Source organism: Melanerpes formicivorus, unplaced genomic scaffold (assembly GCF_026170545.1).
Source record: "Melanerpes formicivorus ecotype bairdi unplaced genomic scaffold, bMelFor1.0.p_v2 SCAF_10, whole genome shotgun sequence".
Lineage (NCBI taxonomy): Eukaryota > Metazoa > Chordata > Aves > Piciformes > Picidae > Melanerpes > Melanerpes formicivorus.
Window position 1 is genome coordinate 793,619 of NW_027142362.1, and position 18,218 is coordinate 811,836.

The window sequence follows — 18,218 nt, forward strand, 5'->3', positions numbered from 1 at the left end:
CAGATAGTTCAGATGAGTTGCAAGGACAGACTGACAAATTCAAAATTGGAAGTCACAGAGCTCATTTTTAATGGCAAAATGAAAATAGCCCCAAGGCTGGTTTTGGATCCCTGCACAGTTTGCAAAGCTGCAGCTATTGCAGGCAGTGCCAGAGTTCTTTTTCCATTTCCTGCAAGATTATAACCTTAAATGGGAACCTATCCAGTTCTCAGGACTGACATAGGCATGTGACATAATGATGAGCATGGGGCATAGTATGCCTCAAGCACCTTCCTTTCTGATGGCAGAGTTGTTGGTCTTGGGTGGTGTTTGGCTTTTCTTTTAGGGAGTTAGTTATTTCACACAGGATGCCTCTTAGGAGACAATGAAGCAATTCTTGAGTTCAAGACTATTCCATCAATTAGGACAGGTCAAAATGAAAATACTGACATGCTGAGACAGTTTTTGGTTTCGATAATGTCTGAGAGAGTGAAGGGGGAGATTCATGAAGGCTGTTCAGAGAAGGAACCTGTGGAGCTCTCTTGTCAAGCCATCCAGCAGGTGAGGGGTGTTGATTAATTTTTATCTTGTGTCTGTCTGCTTCAGCCACTGGAGTGAAGGACAGTCGTTCACACAGCTGCACAAAGCCTGAATCTGTTCCTTAGCTTTCTCATTATCTTGGTAGGCTGCCTTTTGCCATCATGCCAATATTTGTATGCATGTGGGAAGGAAAGATCCTGCTCAATTCTTCAACAGTTTGTAGAAACAACCAGCAGGTTCCTCTTTGCAGTCTAAATCCCCTTAAAGGAGGTATTCAAATCCAAAAGCCTTTGAGCCCCTGGTAGAGGTGACTTTCAAGGGCCAGAATCCAAATCCTGATTGACAGTTTGGTTTCACAGCTGTTGGTTGTTGATGTTTTCATTGAGTTTGCAATCACATGTTCCTGTAGTCTTTCAAAAGCATCAGATCTCTCCTGACTTCTGCTGGCTCTCATTCCTTTCTGGTGTAAGATACCTTTGAACGGCTTTGTCCCCTCTTCCTGTCTCCTTTTCAGTAGTTTGTATGCCACTGATTTCCACTGCTTGTTTCTCTACCAGTTCTAGCAGCTGTCCTTACCTTATGCCAAGTGCCATTCTTTTTGCCCATACTAAGGCACAGTCTCCCTCCCTAAATTCTTCCCTGTCCTCATCAGGCCTTGTTGCAGTCTAGCTCCTGCCTTTCCTCAAATCAGTCTCTCATGATAGAGACATATGACTCAGGGCTATAGATGCAGTTTTCTCCATCAGTAAGTACACAGAAGTTTTCAGAGAGCTCATCTTCTCCTCTGATCTTATCTCCTGCCCTCCTTGACCCCTGCCTCCCCCAGAAGTGACTCCCTGCTGCTTATGAGATCAAAGTTGTGTTTTCTGAAGACTTCTGGAAAACCCATATTATCTCCATTTGCTACACTGCTGTTCCCATCTCTTCTCATTCAGTAATCTCTTCCTATCTGTCCTTGTTCACTACATTTAAATTTTGCCAAGCTTCTACATATTTTGCAGCACTGTGTTGAATCATCCAGTCCATCAGTCCCTCCCCAGCTGGAGTCTCAGGTTCAGGAGGCTTCCTTTCAGGCCCTTCCCAGGCCTTTCTTCTGAACAGGGGTACAGCTGTTGTAATAGATCTCACTTTGAGTCAGTAAGCCTGTCTATTTCCATGTGTGTGCACCAGCATGGAAAGTTTCACCACTGTGTCATGATGTCTGTCAACAGGGTTTGAGAATCTGCATTCAGGAATGGTGGTTTGATTTGGACTAAATACCCCAAACCTCATATTTATCTAGAGAAACAGGAATGCAGAAAGGAACTGTGTTTTTGCCTGTTTGAGATCAACATTCAGCAGCAGCCCAGGCTTCTGTCTACTGGGAGTGTGCGGGAGAAGCTCTCTGGAATGTGGCTGTTAGCATATCAAAGTAGAGTAAACATGCAGATGATACCCTGCTTCCTCTGCTCCAGTTAATTAAGCCACTCCTCGTGTCAGAGATAGAGAGGATTTATTAATGTGCTGTCATCTAGGGCAGCAGTGGTTTGCTGAAAGGGAGGAGCCACGTTAACAGTGCAGAGGATGTCACGCTGAACAAAGAGCAGATGTCGAAGGAACAGGGTATTCCTTTTTATCTCCTTCTTTGACGAGGTCTTAGATCCCAGTCATTTATCATAAAAGCTGAGAAAATTAGGGCTAGAAAGAACTTCAGGTGGTCTTTTGATGCATTCCCTTGCTCCAAGGCAAGATCAGTGATATTCCTTCGGATACCTGTACTGTGAGGCTAACCAGTCTACTTGTTTCCTGCTTTCCTTGCATTTCTGTGAATGCCACACCTCTCCTCAGGTCTGGGCTGTGTGGTGAATAGTTATGCTTGGGATCACAAATTCCTCTTGAATAGCATTGGATGCCCATGCCTCTGAGGGTTTCCAAAGGTTGCCTGCTCTTTGCTGGCATAATGCGGCCTGGCTGGCTGGCATGATTCTGTAGGCCTTGGTCAAAGCCACTTCTAGGCCAAACAGGTGTTGGAACGTGTCAGCTTGCTTCATCTCTGTGTATTTGGTATCTGTAGAGCTTGAGTGAGGATCATTATACCTAAAGTCATGAGAGATCTTGGTCACTAGGGCATTTCAACTGTCTGGACAGCCTCTTGTACAATGGGAGAGGCTCTGCTTAGATCAGTGAATTGGCACAGTGTAAATCCAATGCAAGAAGCATTAGAATAAGGCTCCTGACATCAGCAGAATGTCTGTGTGTGGGCAGGTTACTGAAGGAGCAGATAAACAATTAATTCGTTCAACTTAGAAAATCACTAGAGGTTTCCCAAGACATGTAAAAGTCCCAGAGAAAGATGGAAAGTTAAATTTGAGAGTTGGCCACACTGGGGAAGGGGTTCCACATGCTCCATTAATTGCTGTCTTGTGGGATAATTAAACACAAAGGAAAAAGCAGGTCACAAAAGCACTCCTTTAAGCTCCAATGATTTGCAGACTCCTGCCTTCTTTGCAGGTTTCCAGACATGAAGAGGTCTAGCTTCAGAGAGTCCTTTCTCTCAGAAAGGTGCAGAGTGGGGCAGCTTGCATGGACAAACAGCAGCTAGATGTCAGCTCATCTGTTTGCAAATTAGGGCAACATTGTGTGTTTCAATCATTGGTGCTATTAGGACCTTGTGTTCTGAGGATTACCACATTATCAGCTCTAGAAACATCACAGCTCGTGTTGTGAACATCAGAGAAGAGAGATTTTGTTAGTCTTCATGGTGCATGTATTGAAAATCAAGAGATTCTGAAAGTAACCATGCTTTGGGTTTCAGAGATTTATTTTTCTTTCAGGGCTTTTGGGATCCTGGCAGCAGTTATGTGTACTGGAAGTGGCAGTGTTTTCACAGTTACAAGGAAGGAGAGTTTTATTGGGCACTACAGGACAATGTTCAGTCGTGTAGGGAAGGTGTCCCACCACGGAGTACACTAAGTTATGGGAAAGCAAGCTCCATCTCTGCAGGTCATGCTGGTTTGGAGGCAAGCAACAGAGTCTTAGAGAGGCCATGTTGAAATGCAGGCTAAGGTAGATTCTGCAAAGTAAGAAGAGGATTCAGTGATGATGGGCACATTTGCAACTAGTCTCATCATCCAGTCCAACCCAGCACTGAAGGGTCGACACTAAACCATGCCCTTAAGAACCAACTCCACACACTGCTTGAATGCTCCCAGGGGTGGGAACTCCACTACTGCCCTGGGCAGACCATTCCAATGTTTGAGAACCCTTTCAGTAAAGAAATGCTTCCCAATAACCAGCCTAAACCTCCCTTGATGCAACTTGTAACCATTTCCTCTCGTTTTGTTGCTTGTTATCAAGAAGAGGGTGGCTCCCTCCTTGCTCCAGCCTCCATTCTGCTAGCTGTAGAGAGTGATGAGGTCTCCTCTCAGCCTCCTCTTCTCCAGACTGAACAACCCCAGCTCCTTCAGGTGCTCCTCATAGGTCATGTGCTCCAGGCCCTTCACAAGCCTGTCCTTTGAGTAAGAACAGAGGGAAAACGGTGTCCCTATTTTCGGTGTAGGTTCTTTCTCAGGCACATAGAGATTTGGCTTATTTTATATCTCACATTCCCTTTCAGGCTAAAGGTCTGTTTGAAATAGGTTGTGACTGACTTGCAGTGGCTAGGAGCCCATTCCATTGGATGGTCCATGGCATTGGAAGCTCTTGCTACATAAATACCTGAGCTCAAAATATTGTGCCTTGCACTGAGTGCAGCTCTTGGTGTGGCTGTTAACTTGTTTTCATGCCTGACTGCAGCTTCTCTTGTCCATTGGATGGTCATACTGTGATTCCTGTACTAGTGATTCATAATGAGACTAGTGTTTCCAGTGTGGATCTCATTAATGAGAGTGACAATGAAAATTACTGCTCAGGAAAACAGTTTCCATCCATGGATATTAAGCTCTGATGAAAAGCATGCTGTTACTGCAAGATTACTGCTGGCATCAAGATGACTAGCCAGCTTTAAGCAAAACTGATCTGTGCCACTAACATTGCACATCTGCCTCTGAATTAGTGCATTCTCATGCAATGCAGGAGCAGCTCACCCTGGTAGCTTCTTTTGGGTGATCCCAGTACACCAAGTGTGGAACTGGAGGCTCAGTGGGACAGGACCTGAGCCTGCCTGTGTTGTACGTGCCAGAAAGGGTCCTTAGATGGATACTGTTCTCTTTCACCTGGATGCTGCTGATTTCTTGGGCCCTCTGTTTATTCAGCTGTAGAACAGGGATTGTGTTATTACCTATCTTGGAAGCAGTTTAATGGGTGGTACTTTAATGCTTTTTAAATTTTGGAACCTTTCATATGTAGGCTTTGTAGGAAGGAAAAGTATTTTTCATTTTTAAGTGCCATAATCACTGAAAGATTCCCTTGGTGACTGACTTGATGTGTAAATACAGGCTGGGCATCTCTGTCAAATACATCATTGACATTGAACAGAAAGGCAGAGCATGAATCACTTCTAGGGTTTCCTGGTTTTACTAATGTAGGATGGTAAGAGAGGCAACAGGAGTGTAACTGATGGCAACGTGTGAGCTGCAGAAATTGAAAATAGTGGGAGGAGAAAGTAGTGGGAGACAAACATCAGCTCCAACACAAAGCTAGCAATGGTGGCGAAGGGGAGGTTTGCCTTGTGCATGTGGATATGCAGCGAGTCTCCCTCTGTGCCAAGCAGACTTCAGGACTTCAAGTTTGGCTCCCTTCCCAACAGCAAATACACTGAGAAGAGGAAAGCTGGCCAAATTTTAATCAAGTTAAAGTTCTGTGTGCAAAGGTGGCTGGCAAAAAAGGGAGATTAAAGTATTAGGAGTGCAATGAAAACAAGACATTAGAGAGTTGAAAGCTGGAGTACCTGCACAAACCACTTGCTGAGTGAATATTCCACAGCCCTCAGGAGCAAGCCCTGGATGTTTCAAACAGGAGGAAGTGTGAACCCACACATCAGAACTTCCAGCTTTGGCTATCACTGTGGCAAGCATGTAATATCCTAATGCCTAGTTGAGCTGGTAGGATAAATGTAACCGTTCCTCTTACAGATACTGCTAGCAGAGGGCTCATTAGCTGGCAGAAAGGCCAACAGCTGCAAACTGTTTATGTATGACAACTTTTTGGATAAATCTGAGTTTACACAGTTGCCTGTGTCCTGAAGTTTGCTGTGGAAGTGCAGATAGCTTTGTGTGTCCAAACCCAAGCACGGAAGTGATGGAACATAATTATGCAATTTCTCATGAGAGAAAGGAAAAAACCCTCACACTTGGTAATAGTAAAAATAGTAATTGGCTTTCCTTTCTCTCTACTGCTGATGCTCCTGCTTGACCTTTCTTTGATACTGGATTTGTGGAAGGTTTTCACACTTGCTGTTCTTCCAGCCCGGCTGCAGGATGTGTGACGTGGAGGGAAGAACTCAGCACTTAGGATGCAGTGTGCTATCTGCAAATCTTCTATTACTTGCACACTCTGACAGTTTGTGTGGCTCTTGAGAGGTGCCCATTTAGCAGTGGAGAACTTGGATAAATAGAGACATCCTCTTTAACCTTTGTGCATGGCTTCCTATGGTTTACCTGTGGTCTCTAGGCAGCAGATGAAACAAAATCTCATCAGCAAATTGGCCTGTGTGGTGCTTGTGATGCCATCACAACATTCCCAAGAATTCCAGACTTCAGCCATGTGTGATGCCCACACAAACAGGCCTAGGGAGCGCAGTACAACTGTCCACAGGATCAAATGCTAAATTCCACTGAGTCAGAGAAGACTTGTGCCACCGCCGTTGGCACTGTGACTCAGCATCAGGAGTTTGCCAGCGCTTCTGACTCTGCCACTCCAGATTTCTTAAAGTATGAAGATAAAGGCAAGCGAAAGAGCTTTTAGTGAGCCTCTGATTGTACTCAGAGAGTCACCAAGGTTGGAAGAGACCTCAAAGATCATCGAGTCCACCCTGTCACCGCAGACCTCATGACTAAAGCATGGCACCAAGTGCCACGTCCAGTCCCCTCTGAACACCTCCAGGGCTGGTTGCTCCAGCACCTCCCTGGGCAGCACTGTTTTATTTCTTCTCCCCAACTTTATTCCAAAAATCTGAACCCCGTTTAACTGCTTACTAAGGCTGCTTTGTTACACCTTCTGACACTGTAGTAGAAGGCATTAACAGACAAACTGAGATGAATTCTTGAATCAGGAAAAAACATTTTTGAGACAGTGAAGTACCTTTTCCAATTATGGCAGTGAAGTTTGGTGTGCTTAACTTGTTTCCTGTCCGACAGCATCCTAGACTGGTTCTTCACTGGGACAGTAGACAAAATGCTCAGCTGATTCTGTGTGCAAACTGCTCTCATATTTTCTGTACTAGCTACGTTTTTTATCATTTTTGTTGAGTTACTGCTGTGCATTTGGAGTGAATGAGCTGTTTCACTGATCCTGATGGGACCGTTCTCTCTGTTTGTTGCAGGAATTGCTTACCTGGGCGGTGTCTGCAGTGCCAAGAGAAAGTGTGTTCTTGCTGAAGACAACGGTCTCAATCTGGCATTCACAATTGCACATGAACTTGGGCACAAGTAAGAATTTGTCCTTCTCCTTTTCTTTACTTATGCCACTGTAACACACTTTCATCAAAAGCCATACATGTGAAATAGCTAGTGTGGCATTTTTGTTACCATGTCATAAATCAGAAAATGGATAAATGACTTATTTCTAGCAGGCTTATGTAAATATTCATTTCAGCTCACATAAATCTTTCTATTTGATCTTCCCCTGTTTTCCACTTTATGTTTTGATTCTGAGTAGAACAAAGAGGCCTCGCTCTCTTCAATGATTGATGGTAGTTAGGGACAAATTCTGCTTTTGTTTACACTGCAGAATAAGCCCACAAAAAAGGCATCAACTTCAAAATCTTTGAACCTGTTAAATAGCCTCTGAAGTTCAGGTGTCTATGTCAGAGATTTGAATAGTTAAACACCATGGTAATAGTATCACCTCTGCATGTGAAGTAATCTACTGTGGCTGAAATTGTCAACATCAGTATTTTGGAAGTGCCCTTAAGCAGCATTATTTGATCAGCAGAAACAAATTGCTCTCTTACAGCTAACTAAGTCACACTGAATGCTGAATGGAAAAAACAATAGCAAAGAACAGGATCATTCCTAGTCAGAAATTTGCAGAATGAGCTTCCTAGGTACATTCTGCAGGTGACTGAAAACTTTTTAAAACTACCTGTAAATATCCCAGGGACAGAAGAAAACAATGCTGACTCGGCTGAGTCAGTCAGCTGCATGGTCTTAGTGCAGGTAGTGAGTTAACCCAAAGGTCAGCAACCATGCTCCCAGCTTTCCAGTCTAAGTGTAGCATGTGCTTACTCATAATACTTACAGGCATTTTGCCCTTTTCATTGACATCACTCTGGTTGCACTGTGTCACAGTTAGACTGTGTAAGTTACAGAATTAGACAAGGAACAAGGGGCAAGGGCTGTACCTATGGGACTTTCAAGTACTCCTTCCTTCAGCCTCTCTGGATGGCAGGTGGGAAATCCCACCACTGCTCCTTTAGTAAGATGTGTGTAATTCATGTGTCTGCTGTATCTTCCTTTCCTACAGCAACAAATCTTTGACAGCTCAGTCGAGCTGATGTGTCATGTTCAAATTCTGGCCAATCTCATTCCATAACAAATAATTATTTTATGGCAACACGTTTCAAAGTTGCATAGGGGATGTTTAGGTTACTACCAAAACTGAGAAGATGAAAATGAATCTCCTGTTCACCCTCCAGTGACACCAAAGAAGCTGAGCCAAACCAAGGGTGGTTTCAGCAGAAATGAAGGACATTTGGTTTTGTTTTATTTAAATTACATGCCAAGATGTTAAACTGAGCCTAAACTTAATAACAAATTAACCTGTGGGTAATGCTAAGGGAAATTCAGCACTCATCTTTGGATGGGCCAAGAGCAAGAGGGAAAAATACTTGAGCTCTAGAAAATCCAGCTGTGTAAAAGAGTAGGACTGGCCTGCCCTGGTGTTTGCCAAGTTTCTCAGTAGAGCTGTCAAACTTCCTTCTAATAATGCCTTACAAAAAGTCCACAGTGTAAAGAGAGGATGTAATGCTTTGGGATACGACTCTCCATCTGTGCAGAGAGCTGCAAACTCCATTTTCTTTTCCAAGTGCAGTTTTGGTGGTAAAATCATGTCCTCTCTGTTGGCTTGCTTTCTTTGCCTCCATCTTGGAGAACTCTTGGGAGGTGAGTATGAGATGTCTAAAGAAGCTGACAGAGGGTGGCTTGGGTTCAGTATCTTGGAGGATTTGGACAATGAGTGTGGTGTTGTGCAGAGAATCTCCTGCCTCAAGTGACTCATAGATCCTTGTGGGGAGAGATGGAGCATGTGAAGATTACAGGTGAAGACGAAGAAATGACAGAAGAGACTGCATTTTCTCACAGACTTGTCTCTTGAGACACTTGACTCAGGAGACTAGAACAGGATCAGGAAAGGGAGTCTGGGAAGAGAACTTGAGTGCTGTAGGAATGTGGAGGGTCTGTAAAAGCCAGGGACCTAAGATGTCTAGGGAATGTGGCTCTCAGGAGGTGCATGAGCCAAGAAGGCTGCAACTGAAGCAGCCAGTTGGGTTAGGTTAGAGAAGCCGCTGGCAGGATTCTGTTGCCAGAGAATCCTGGTTTGAGGATGTTTGGGGGCCTGTTAGACAATGAGTTGCATTTCTCTCTCACATACTGGAGCAAGTCCTTCAGCCCTTCTATCCCCTCTTTCCTTGCTTAGGCCTAGCCATAAGCGTTGCATTCTGAACCCCCAGTGTGCCAAATGAAAACAGAAGGGAAGAAATGGCATCTCTGTCTCACTACCCAACCTGAGCGTCAAAGTCATTCCTCTGTAAGGTCATCCACCAGTGGCCTAATTGCTTATTTCACAGTCAGCCCTTGAGGTCAGAGGGAGGCTTTTTGATTACCTTACTAGGTGTTAGGTCTCTCCTAATTCTTCTGGTTTTGAACTGCAAGAGGATGCTCTGAGCAGTCCTGTGTCAGTGTGTCTTGTGCAAACAGAAGGATTGTTTGCGGCCTCTACCGACAAACCTCTGGGTTTTAAGTGAAGTGTGAGGAAACCCATTGCAGAGATGAAGATAAAGAAGCTGTCATGAGTTTCAGGTTGAAAAAAAAATAAACCCATGAAAAACTAGGTGCAAGTTTCTTAACAAAAAAAGAAATCCAGTCAAAACATATATCCATGTTGGCAAAAATGTAAATTGTGGAGAGCCATAGCTGTGAGCTTTGTTGAAGGCTGATCTCCTCATGGGTGTAGGAAAGCTGAGATTTATTACTTCTTGCCCTAAGAGTAACAAACATCTGTGGAGATCACAAGGCCAGTTTGGCATTCACAGGCAGTTTCTGATGTAGACTTTGGAAAAAGTGAATGGATTACTAATTGATGTGTCAGGTTCCTGATCTGCCACTAATGTCATTTGGACTCACTGCAAAAAACCACTATTACAGACAGCTGCCCTGTGGAAACATGGAGACATCGTTAATAGGTCCAGTAGGGTGATGCTTATAGATCCTGTAAAAGTTCGTCTTTAGGTTTAACCTGTAGAGTTTTTGTTGCTTGATGACAAGGTGACTTTTATCTGTTGTATTTATGCCTTCACAGCTGGAGTGATAATCTTAGGTCCATGGACACATTGTATTTAGATACAATTTTTCCTGCTGAGAGCCCAAGAGAAGAATTTTGCTGTTACAAAAAGGAAACAGGCAGGGTAGAGACCACTGAGTGTGTGATATGGCTACAAATAATCAACTCATTAGCAGGCAAAACAGGACCCTCAGCAAGCCTCTTGCTTTCATTCAGCTTGGTTAGTAGGGTATGGCTTTTAAAATAACACACTTTAATGTAACCACAGTTAGTTGTTTTTTATCGCAGGATAGTTGAGTGGAGTACTGTGTTCTGACCCACAGAAAAGGGAAGACACAGAGATCAGAGTGGCCCCTAAAGTCTATGCTGAACATTTTCTTACTCTCATCTTTCCTCAGTCTAGCAGGGCAACTCCATAAGTAAGAGCTGGAAGACGCCCTACCATTGGCAACGGGATCCTGAGTGGTGCTACACTCCACTAAGATCTGCACCAGTATAAAGTTGGTCTGAGATTTAAACCCCAAAGACCACCCTGAACAACTGTGACTTGTTACAAACTAGTGCCACTTCCCCATCCCCAGTTCTCTTCTTGCCTACAGCAGTGACGTTGTTGCTGTTTTCAAGTCGTTCTCCAGAGAGGCGGCGAAGGAGCCTCTGAAACAAAAGCTGGGATTCATCCTTGTATCCTCCATGAAGTGGGTGGGCTGTAGCCAGTGGTTTTTCAGGACAACAATGCCAGCTTTGTTGCCATTCCTATTTCTTTCAACAGCCTCAGCTTTCCTCTTGTGGGATGGGGGCAGGCTTGGGTGAGGAGGGGAGATTCCCATTCATGAGCTAGCAGAACCTGGCACTGCTTAGCTGGTGAGAGAATAGCTGGAGGTGGTATGGCTGGAAGCCATGCCGTGTCAGATGGCCTTAAGAAAGTGAATCAAAATCAGCTGACAGTAAGTGAGATGCAGTCTATTGCCAACAGTCTGAAAATGTATGGCCTCAAACTGGAAGCTGAAACAGATGAGGGCGAAAACAAGTCCAAAGGTATAAAGCTTACAGTGCATAAACCAAGCAGCTCTGGATTTGGAATCAGACAAGAGAAGAGTTTAGAACTAGCAGGTATTATTTGCCTTGGATGTTAATATTGATGTACATGGCTTGGTTAAAATTACTTTAGGCTGCATAATTAAGTATAGTCTTTGTGGAGTGTCTCAACCAATAGTGGTGTTGCAGGTAAGAGAAAAGCACACTCTGGATGTTCCCTTAGTGGCCTGATATGTATGCTAACAGATTTGTGAAGGAATTTACTTCTCTGATGAGCACTCAGAAGGAAGATTCTGGCATGCAAATGGTTGTTAGGCAGAATGTGAAAATATTGTGGGCTGAAGGGGAATGTGTCTTGAGCAGATCAAAAAGGTACAGAATAATGCTCCATGACAACTTATTCTGGCAAAGCCAGGTCAGTGTGATGCAGGCACAGAAGCTTAATTCCCAAGACCTAAACAGGAAATGAACAGCCCCCTTCTCCCTCACCTGACAATCTATAGAGACTTGGTCGTAATGCATTTTTAAAATGAAGTGTGTCATGTGGAAGCTGAGGACCACCACCATAAGTGGGACATAGATCTGAGCAGCCAGGTAGTGCTGCAGGGCTTGTATGTGCTGATAGAAAAGTGTTTTGTTTTTCTTAAGTGGCCTGGTTTGTGATTCCAGTCAGCAGTGCTGGCAGCAGCAGAGCCAGCCAGGCAGATCGCGGTGGTAGTGCAAAGGGAGTGGTTCTGGAAACAATATGAAAACAGAGGCACCTTTGAGACGAATTTTGTCTTTTGTCTTGGGATTATAACATTTTGGTGCAGGATGTGGGAGCTGAGAAGGTGTTTTGAAAACAAAACCCCAACCCTCTCTGTGTTTTTGGAGCAGCTGACCCTAGTCTAGCCTTGAATGCAGGGCTCTACTCATGCAGGCAGCTGAGTGTAGTTTCTATCTTGGCTGACTTGGAAGTTTAACCCTATCTTCAACAACAACAACAAAAAAATCCTTGCATCTGAGCTCTTTTCCTGCTCTGTGTTGCTCTTTTGACCATCTGCACTGTAATGATGGCAAATGCAAGGTTTTCCTCATAACATTTGTAAAGAGTTGGGGTTTAGAAGTATGAGCAAAGCTACCAGTAGGATCCTTGAGTGTTACGGTGCTGACAGTGAGGTCAGTCACAGAAAAGGAGGCAGACCTTTAAACTGCTTTTTGAAGTGTAGCAGAAGCGTGACTTGGTCCCACATTTATCAGGCAGGTTGTGCCTGACCTGAGTTCCTGTGGAATGTTTTTCTTCATTGCTATTGCAAAAATACATCAATTAATTCCCAGGAAGCAATCTGTCCCCAGATTACTTCTCATCTCCCAGAAGGCGTTAAAATCAGCATTGCCAAGTTGCAGAATCAAATGTGTAGAAGCACCCAAGTCTCCGTTTCCGGGTTATCTGGACAACTTCAATTTGAACTCTAGTCTCTGTGTCCTGCAAATGAAGGCAAACTTGTATGCACAGGGTAGTATTTCAGCATGTAGGTAAAGGCTTGAGTTTAACACATGCCCACAGGCAACTTACTCACTTGTGTGCATGAATGTTTTACCAGAGAGGTTAAAAAGAGGTGCCCATCTTGTTAGCCTCTAGGGTAGTATCCATTTATATGATGGCTCAGGTATGCAGCCTGTGGCTGACAGGATCTGTCTTGTGGCTGGACAGACCTCTCCACTGGCGTTGCTGGCAGTTGGGATGTAGATTCTGTCTTGTGGTGGAGAGCTGACACAGTTCCCTCTTTGCCTTTGTAAAACCCTGTGTGACCATGCTGTAAAAGACAATGTGCTGGAACTCTCATGTCTGCATTGTAGGGGTTGAAAATCAAGGTAGATTGGATCCCAAGTACTGGAGCCAGTGACAATCCCATGCAAGCTTTACTCTAGGAAGCTCAGGTACTAGTAAACTGTGCTGCTGCACTAGGACTTCCCTAGCAGCTGGGATATTTTGATTCAGACAGCTCCATTCTACTAGTGCCAGCACTCTCCATTTTAGATCTCAGAAGAGCATGATGCTGTTCCAGCATATTGCAGTCCCAGGCTTACTGGGAGTGCCTGACTGCCGTGTAGACATACCCCGAGGCTGGCCAAAAATGCTGGCAACAGTCCGTACCCACCCTGGAGCTGCTAATTTTATTTTCTGCCATTTGTGTTGTAAATCTGTTGTGGAATGTCTCTTTCTGTTCCCAGGCTCCCTTTCCTTTTCCCCCTCCTCCCAGGTTTCGTTCTTCCTCCACAGATAATTGCAAGCACATTTTCACAGTTAAGTTGCCCTTCTCTGTATAGCTCCAAAAGGACACAACGAGGCAAGGCCGATTTCATCCTGTGTGTTCCTACCTCAGAATCGGTATGAGCTACTCCAAGCAATTATGCACTAATATATTTTGGTTTTGAGAGAGAGCTAGGTATAGCCTAAAATTCCAGAAATTGCTTCTTCCACTTCTGGTAGCATACTGAGGGCTCTGGTTTAGATTTAAAAACCCCAAATTTGTGACATACCAAAACAGTTTGATCTCAGTGTCTTGATAATAGCCTTCTGAAAAGAGTGTCCTGAGGCAGTCAAACGGAAGCAGAGATCTAAACATACTTAAATGAAAAAATTGGTGGGGACTTCTGCAGCATGGATTGCTTGACCTGAGGAAGACTTAGTGATGGAGCACCACTAAACAGAAGGTGTTTGCCCAACCTAATACGGGTCATGATACCTGAGCAAGTTCATTTGAATCTCAGAAGTAGAATATCCCTGTTGTGTTGACCTTGTCTGGGCCAGCTGATTCAACAGTGATAGTAGGATATCCCAGAGAAAAGAAAGCACATCCAGAAAAGCACACACAGGAAAAGAAGATCAAGAAGGGGAAATTGAGAGGTCTGAGTAGTATCGTGTGCCAGACTCTGGATAATAGGCCTGGTTTGGGTTGGGATCTTTTCATTTTATGTAAAAACTACAAGTTCCCTAAAGGTGTGGCTGCTAAATCTGCTAATCTTAGTGTGCTGGGGGGTACCTTCCCTCTGTTGTGCATATCTTTTCTCATCCTTGTCTCTTCCAAGTTTGGTGGTTTATTTACAGTACTGGAATGTAACCACAGTGGAACTGGGCATGGGAATGTCTACCTCCCACTCCTTTCTGGACTCTTGTGACAAGCATTAGTGTGCTTCTGGGCAAGAGTTTCTATGGGTTTACTCTATGCTTTGTGAAGGATCTCTGTGTAATCCCTAGTGAAGCAACATTCTCTTGCAATCCTTCTCATTCCTTTGGTTTTGAGCATCTTGTACAGCTTTACTGAACGTAATAGAACTGCACCAAAGAGGCAAATGGCAGCCATTTAGAAACTCCCAGACAACACAGTTTTCATTTAATCAATAGCTTTGTGGCTTTACCAGCTATGCCTGCCTTTCTGAAGGCTTGTTCTGCTGAGTAAGCCAAGGCCATGTTAAATAGCTGGGCTGTAATGATTTGGCAGATCGTACCTATGCTTCCTGCTACATGGGTTCTGGTTTCATACTTCATTGGCTTTGCTGGCAGCAGCCTGGTGCACCCAGTGACCCAGAACATAGGGACAGTACAAGTCCCTATTGTGCAACCTCTACTCTACACACCAACACAGGAAATATTAGGTTTGCAAGTGCCATTTAGCCAGTAAGCATTTGTTTTTATACAAGGGCAGCAATCTGGCTGAAATATTTACTTTTTCACTAGCAGTTGGGTTCCAATAGCCTGTAACCCATGCTGTCTGCTGGCCTGCTGAGTTCAACAGGTTCCAGGTGAAAATGATTGTAGAGCTGGGGAAGGTGATAAATCCCAGACTGTCACTTGGAAAAGCCTTTGCGGGTAACTCAGCAGCAGCAGTGCCAGGGGAAATGTTTGCTCTCAAACTGTTGATTCCCTTTACCATTATGTCAGTGGAAGGCTGCGCTGTAGTGGAACAAGGTTGGCTGCCTGTTGGCCAACAGTTGGGTTGGGGGATAAAATTCACAAAAAGAGACACTAAATAAACAGGCCTTCTTTGTTCTCACTGATCCCTTTCCATTTGCAAAATCCTCCCCACATCAATGCTGGGCCTCTTCATTCCTGGATCCAACCCAGCAGGGAATTTTGTCATCTCTGTCTGTACTTGAACTCCAGTTTCCAAACAAGGGAAGAATAATAATCTGTAGTTTTCTGCTTTTGTTCTTGTTTAGGTAAAACAAATCAAAACAAACGGAGTCTGATCATAATGTTTTGTTCTCAATTGCTTGAAAAGTTTCCTTCTTCCTGGGCTCTAATTAGCTATGGTTTTGAGCCTTAAGAAGGAATGTTTTATACGATGCTTTCTTTCTCTGCTCCAGAGCCCACTGAGACATTCATTTTGAATGCCAGGTCTTATCACATATGGGACAGTTTGAGCTTTCAGAAATGTCTGATATCCATGCTCTGGTAGCTGCTCCTCACCTGACAGTGATGGTCCAAAGCCTGCCTGTCTCTTTCACCTGTTGCCAGCTGGACTCCCTTCCTCCCACCCTGCCATTTGTTGGCATCAGCCCAGAGAGGAAAGCTGATGAAATGGCAGATCTCTAATGAAGCATTTTAAATACTTATGCATTAAAACTAGACAGGATAAAGAAATTCTCCTAGAAACAGTTTTCTGCTTAGTTTAGGAAGTCTTTTTACTCAGGAAAAGTATCTTTCCTTCAAAGGAAAAGCACAGCTTCCTTTCTTCCTCTTGAAAACACAACCGCTAGCACCTTTGAATGGATAAATTCTTTCCTGTCTGGTGCCTCCTTTATCTCAAGTAAAGCTGCTTGCTACATAACATGGGATAGATTTAGCCCAAACTGGCAGAACTCTTCCCTAGTATCCATCATGAGCTACCATGGTCACCAGTGGTCAGGTTTTGATTAAGATGCAGACCACCTGGGTGTAGTAGTTTTAAAGTACTGTGGCAAGCTGGGTTTTCCTACAGGAGCATTATAGTAATGACTTTATCCTCTGCTTCTCTGCTTCGGTGCTCAAGCATCAACTCCCAGCTGCTCGTTGTAAGTCTCATTCTCTCCATTGGTGATTTGTTTTATCTGTTTCTCCATTATTTCACTCGGTGACTGATACTGTTTCAGTACAAATTCAGATATGGTCCTGAGGCTTCTGTCTATTCAACCAAAAAATGTTGAGAGAAAGTATTCTCGTTTTCTTTTTCTACCTGAAGTGCTCCAATCCTTACCTGCAGCTCCTCCTGAAATTCTTACCGTGTTTGTTGAAGTGACCTTACCAGGTCTGCCCAATGTGTCACTGCAGGCCGCACCTCTGTGTGCAACAAACAGGAGTACCTCAGAAAAACTCCTCCACAGTCTCCTGAAAACTGTCCTCAGTTAAAGGACGTGCCTGCTGCACCCCGTGCCAGCTAAAGCTCCTCTAACGCGGTGCCTTCTTAGGAAGATAACAGACCTTTTGTCCTTCTGTCATTTGTCCTCACATTAACATGTTCCAGCCAAAGTTACTCAAAGCAGGAATGTCTCTCTTGAAATGGCTTTTTACTTGCTTCATGTGGCATTCTTAAGGCAGTATGAAAGCTGTGAGGCTTGTAGGCACCCAGGCATGCTGACTACCCGAAGAATTCCACTTCAGCATCGGTCTGAACATATCATTTCCCAATTGCTTTGATACCAAGCCATAATTTGCAGCGTTCCTGTTTGATATCAAGTCACTCCATGCTGATCAAATGAGTGAGACTAAGTGAGAGAGCATGCTGAGCTTTTAAAACAATTTATGAACAGCCAAGGCCAGATGGTTCTGGGATTATGAATTATTTTCCCAGCTGCACCATTATGAAAAATCCCAAGAGTTTAGGGAGCTGCTATTTTGGAGGATCAATACCGGAAACAAAGTTTCCGTGAGGATGAGGAACGCTCCTGAGCGGTGGAGGTGGCTGTGACGAAGATAGCACTGAAAATGCCATGTCCTTAGAGCAAATGTCTTCAGCAGAGCCGCTGCAGACTGATTCCTTGCTGCATTATAACTTCAGCTGGTAGAACTGGATCCTGTATTTCCTGGGCACATCTTTTATTCTCCTCCTTGAAAGCAGAAGAGAGCTCACAGGTTCGTGACTGTCCACTGCAGTCACCTCTCTTTTTGGTGCCTCACTATAAGAGGGTCAGTGCAAGTTTCTTCTTGCACTGAATTTGCAAGCCCACAGTGACTGGCAGTGTAGACCAAGAAAGAAGAATAAAAGGAAATGCTTCTTTCCATCAAAAGGACTGGGCACCATAAATCATGCCACTGGCTTATCTGGGAACTTCAGAAGACTCGGTGCTGGTAAAATTACGTCTATTCCAGTTACTTCGCACCTTGGCCATCTCCTCTTTCCCACCTCCAGGAATGGAGAATTCATCTCCCAGTGTAGGGAAGGGAGCTAGTGTTCCTGACTCCTGCAGAACATTCCCTACAGGCTGTCCCACATTCCCCAGTGCTCAGCAGTGGGTGGCTTCCTGATGGGGTAGAGTGTGGGATGTTTCTGGTTACTTGTGTTGCACATACCTTGCATATATGCTCCACCATCTCTCCTTTCTCTTTGTATTTTTTTTCAGGGTGTCTCATGTTGTGTCCATTCATTAATGGAGTTGACTGGAGGTTTTCACTGGTTTCACAGGAGTTTTGGGAAAGTGGACCCTAGTGATGGCATGCAAGAGCTTCCCCTTGGGTTGCTAACACTTAGTGACAGACCCATCAGCCCTTCTCACTGAGCTTTTGTCTCTTCCCTGGTGAGTGGGAAATCCCACCCAGCTATCCCAGGGTTTTGTCTTTCTTCCACCCTACAATTTATATTCCCTTTTCATCCTCTGAGGAAATGCATGTCACATTTTCTGAGGTCTCAGAAAATTCTCACCCACTTCAGGCAGTGCTGAAAGCAAACAGCTTGTTACCCTTCAGCACGTTACTGCTGCGATGCACCAGGGTGCTTTCTGCATACAAGGAGTTACAGATGGAACACAGCAGCCTCTGCTCACCAGAAGAGAGACAGAAATGAGCAGTC

At 44.3% G+C, this 18,218-nt stretch overlaps 1 protein-coding gene across 4 annotated transcripts in view; it reads left to right on the forward strand.

Moving 5' to 3' along the window:
- Positions 1 to 18,218, forward strand: part of ADAMTS17 (ADAM metallopeptidase with thrombospondin type 1 motif 17) — a 187,410-nt gene that overhangs the window by 73,545 nt on the left and 95,647 nt on the right. For all 4 annotated transcript variants that reach the window (XM_068143316.1, XM_068143312.1, XM_068143313.1 and 1 more), the window contains one exon: positions 6,980 to 7,085. In XM_068143316.1, coding sequence (XP_067999417.1) covers positions 6,980 to 7,085 — 106 coding nt within the window. The remainder of the gene's footprint in view (positions 1 to 6,979; positions 7,086 to 18,218) is intronic.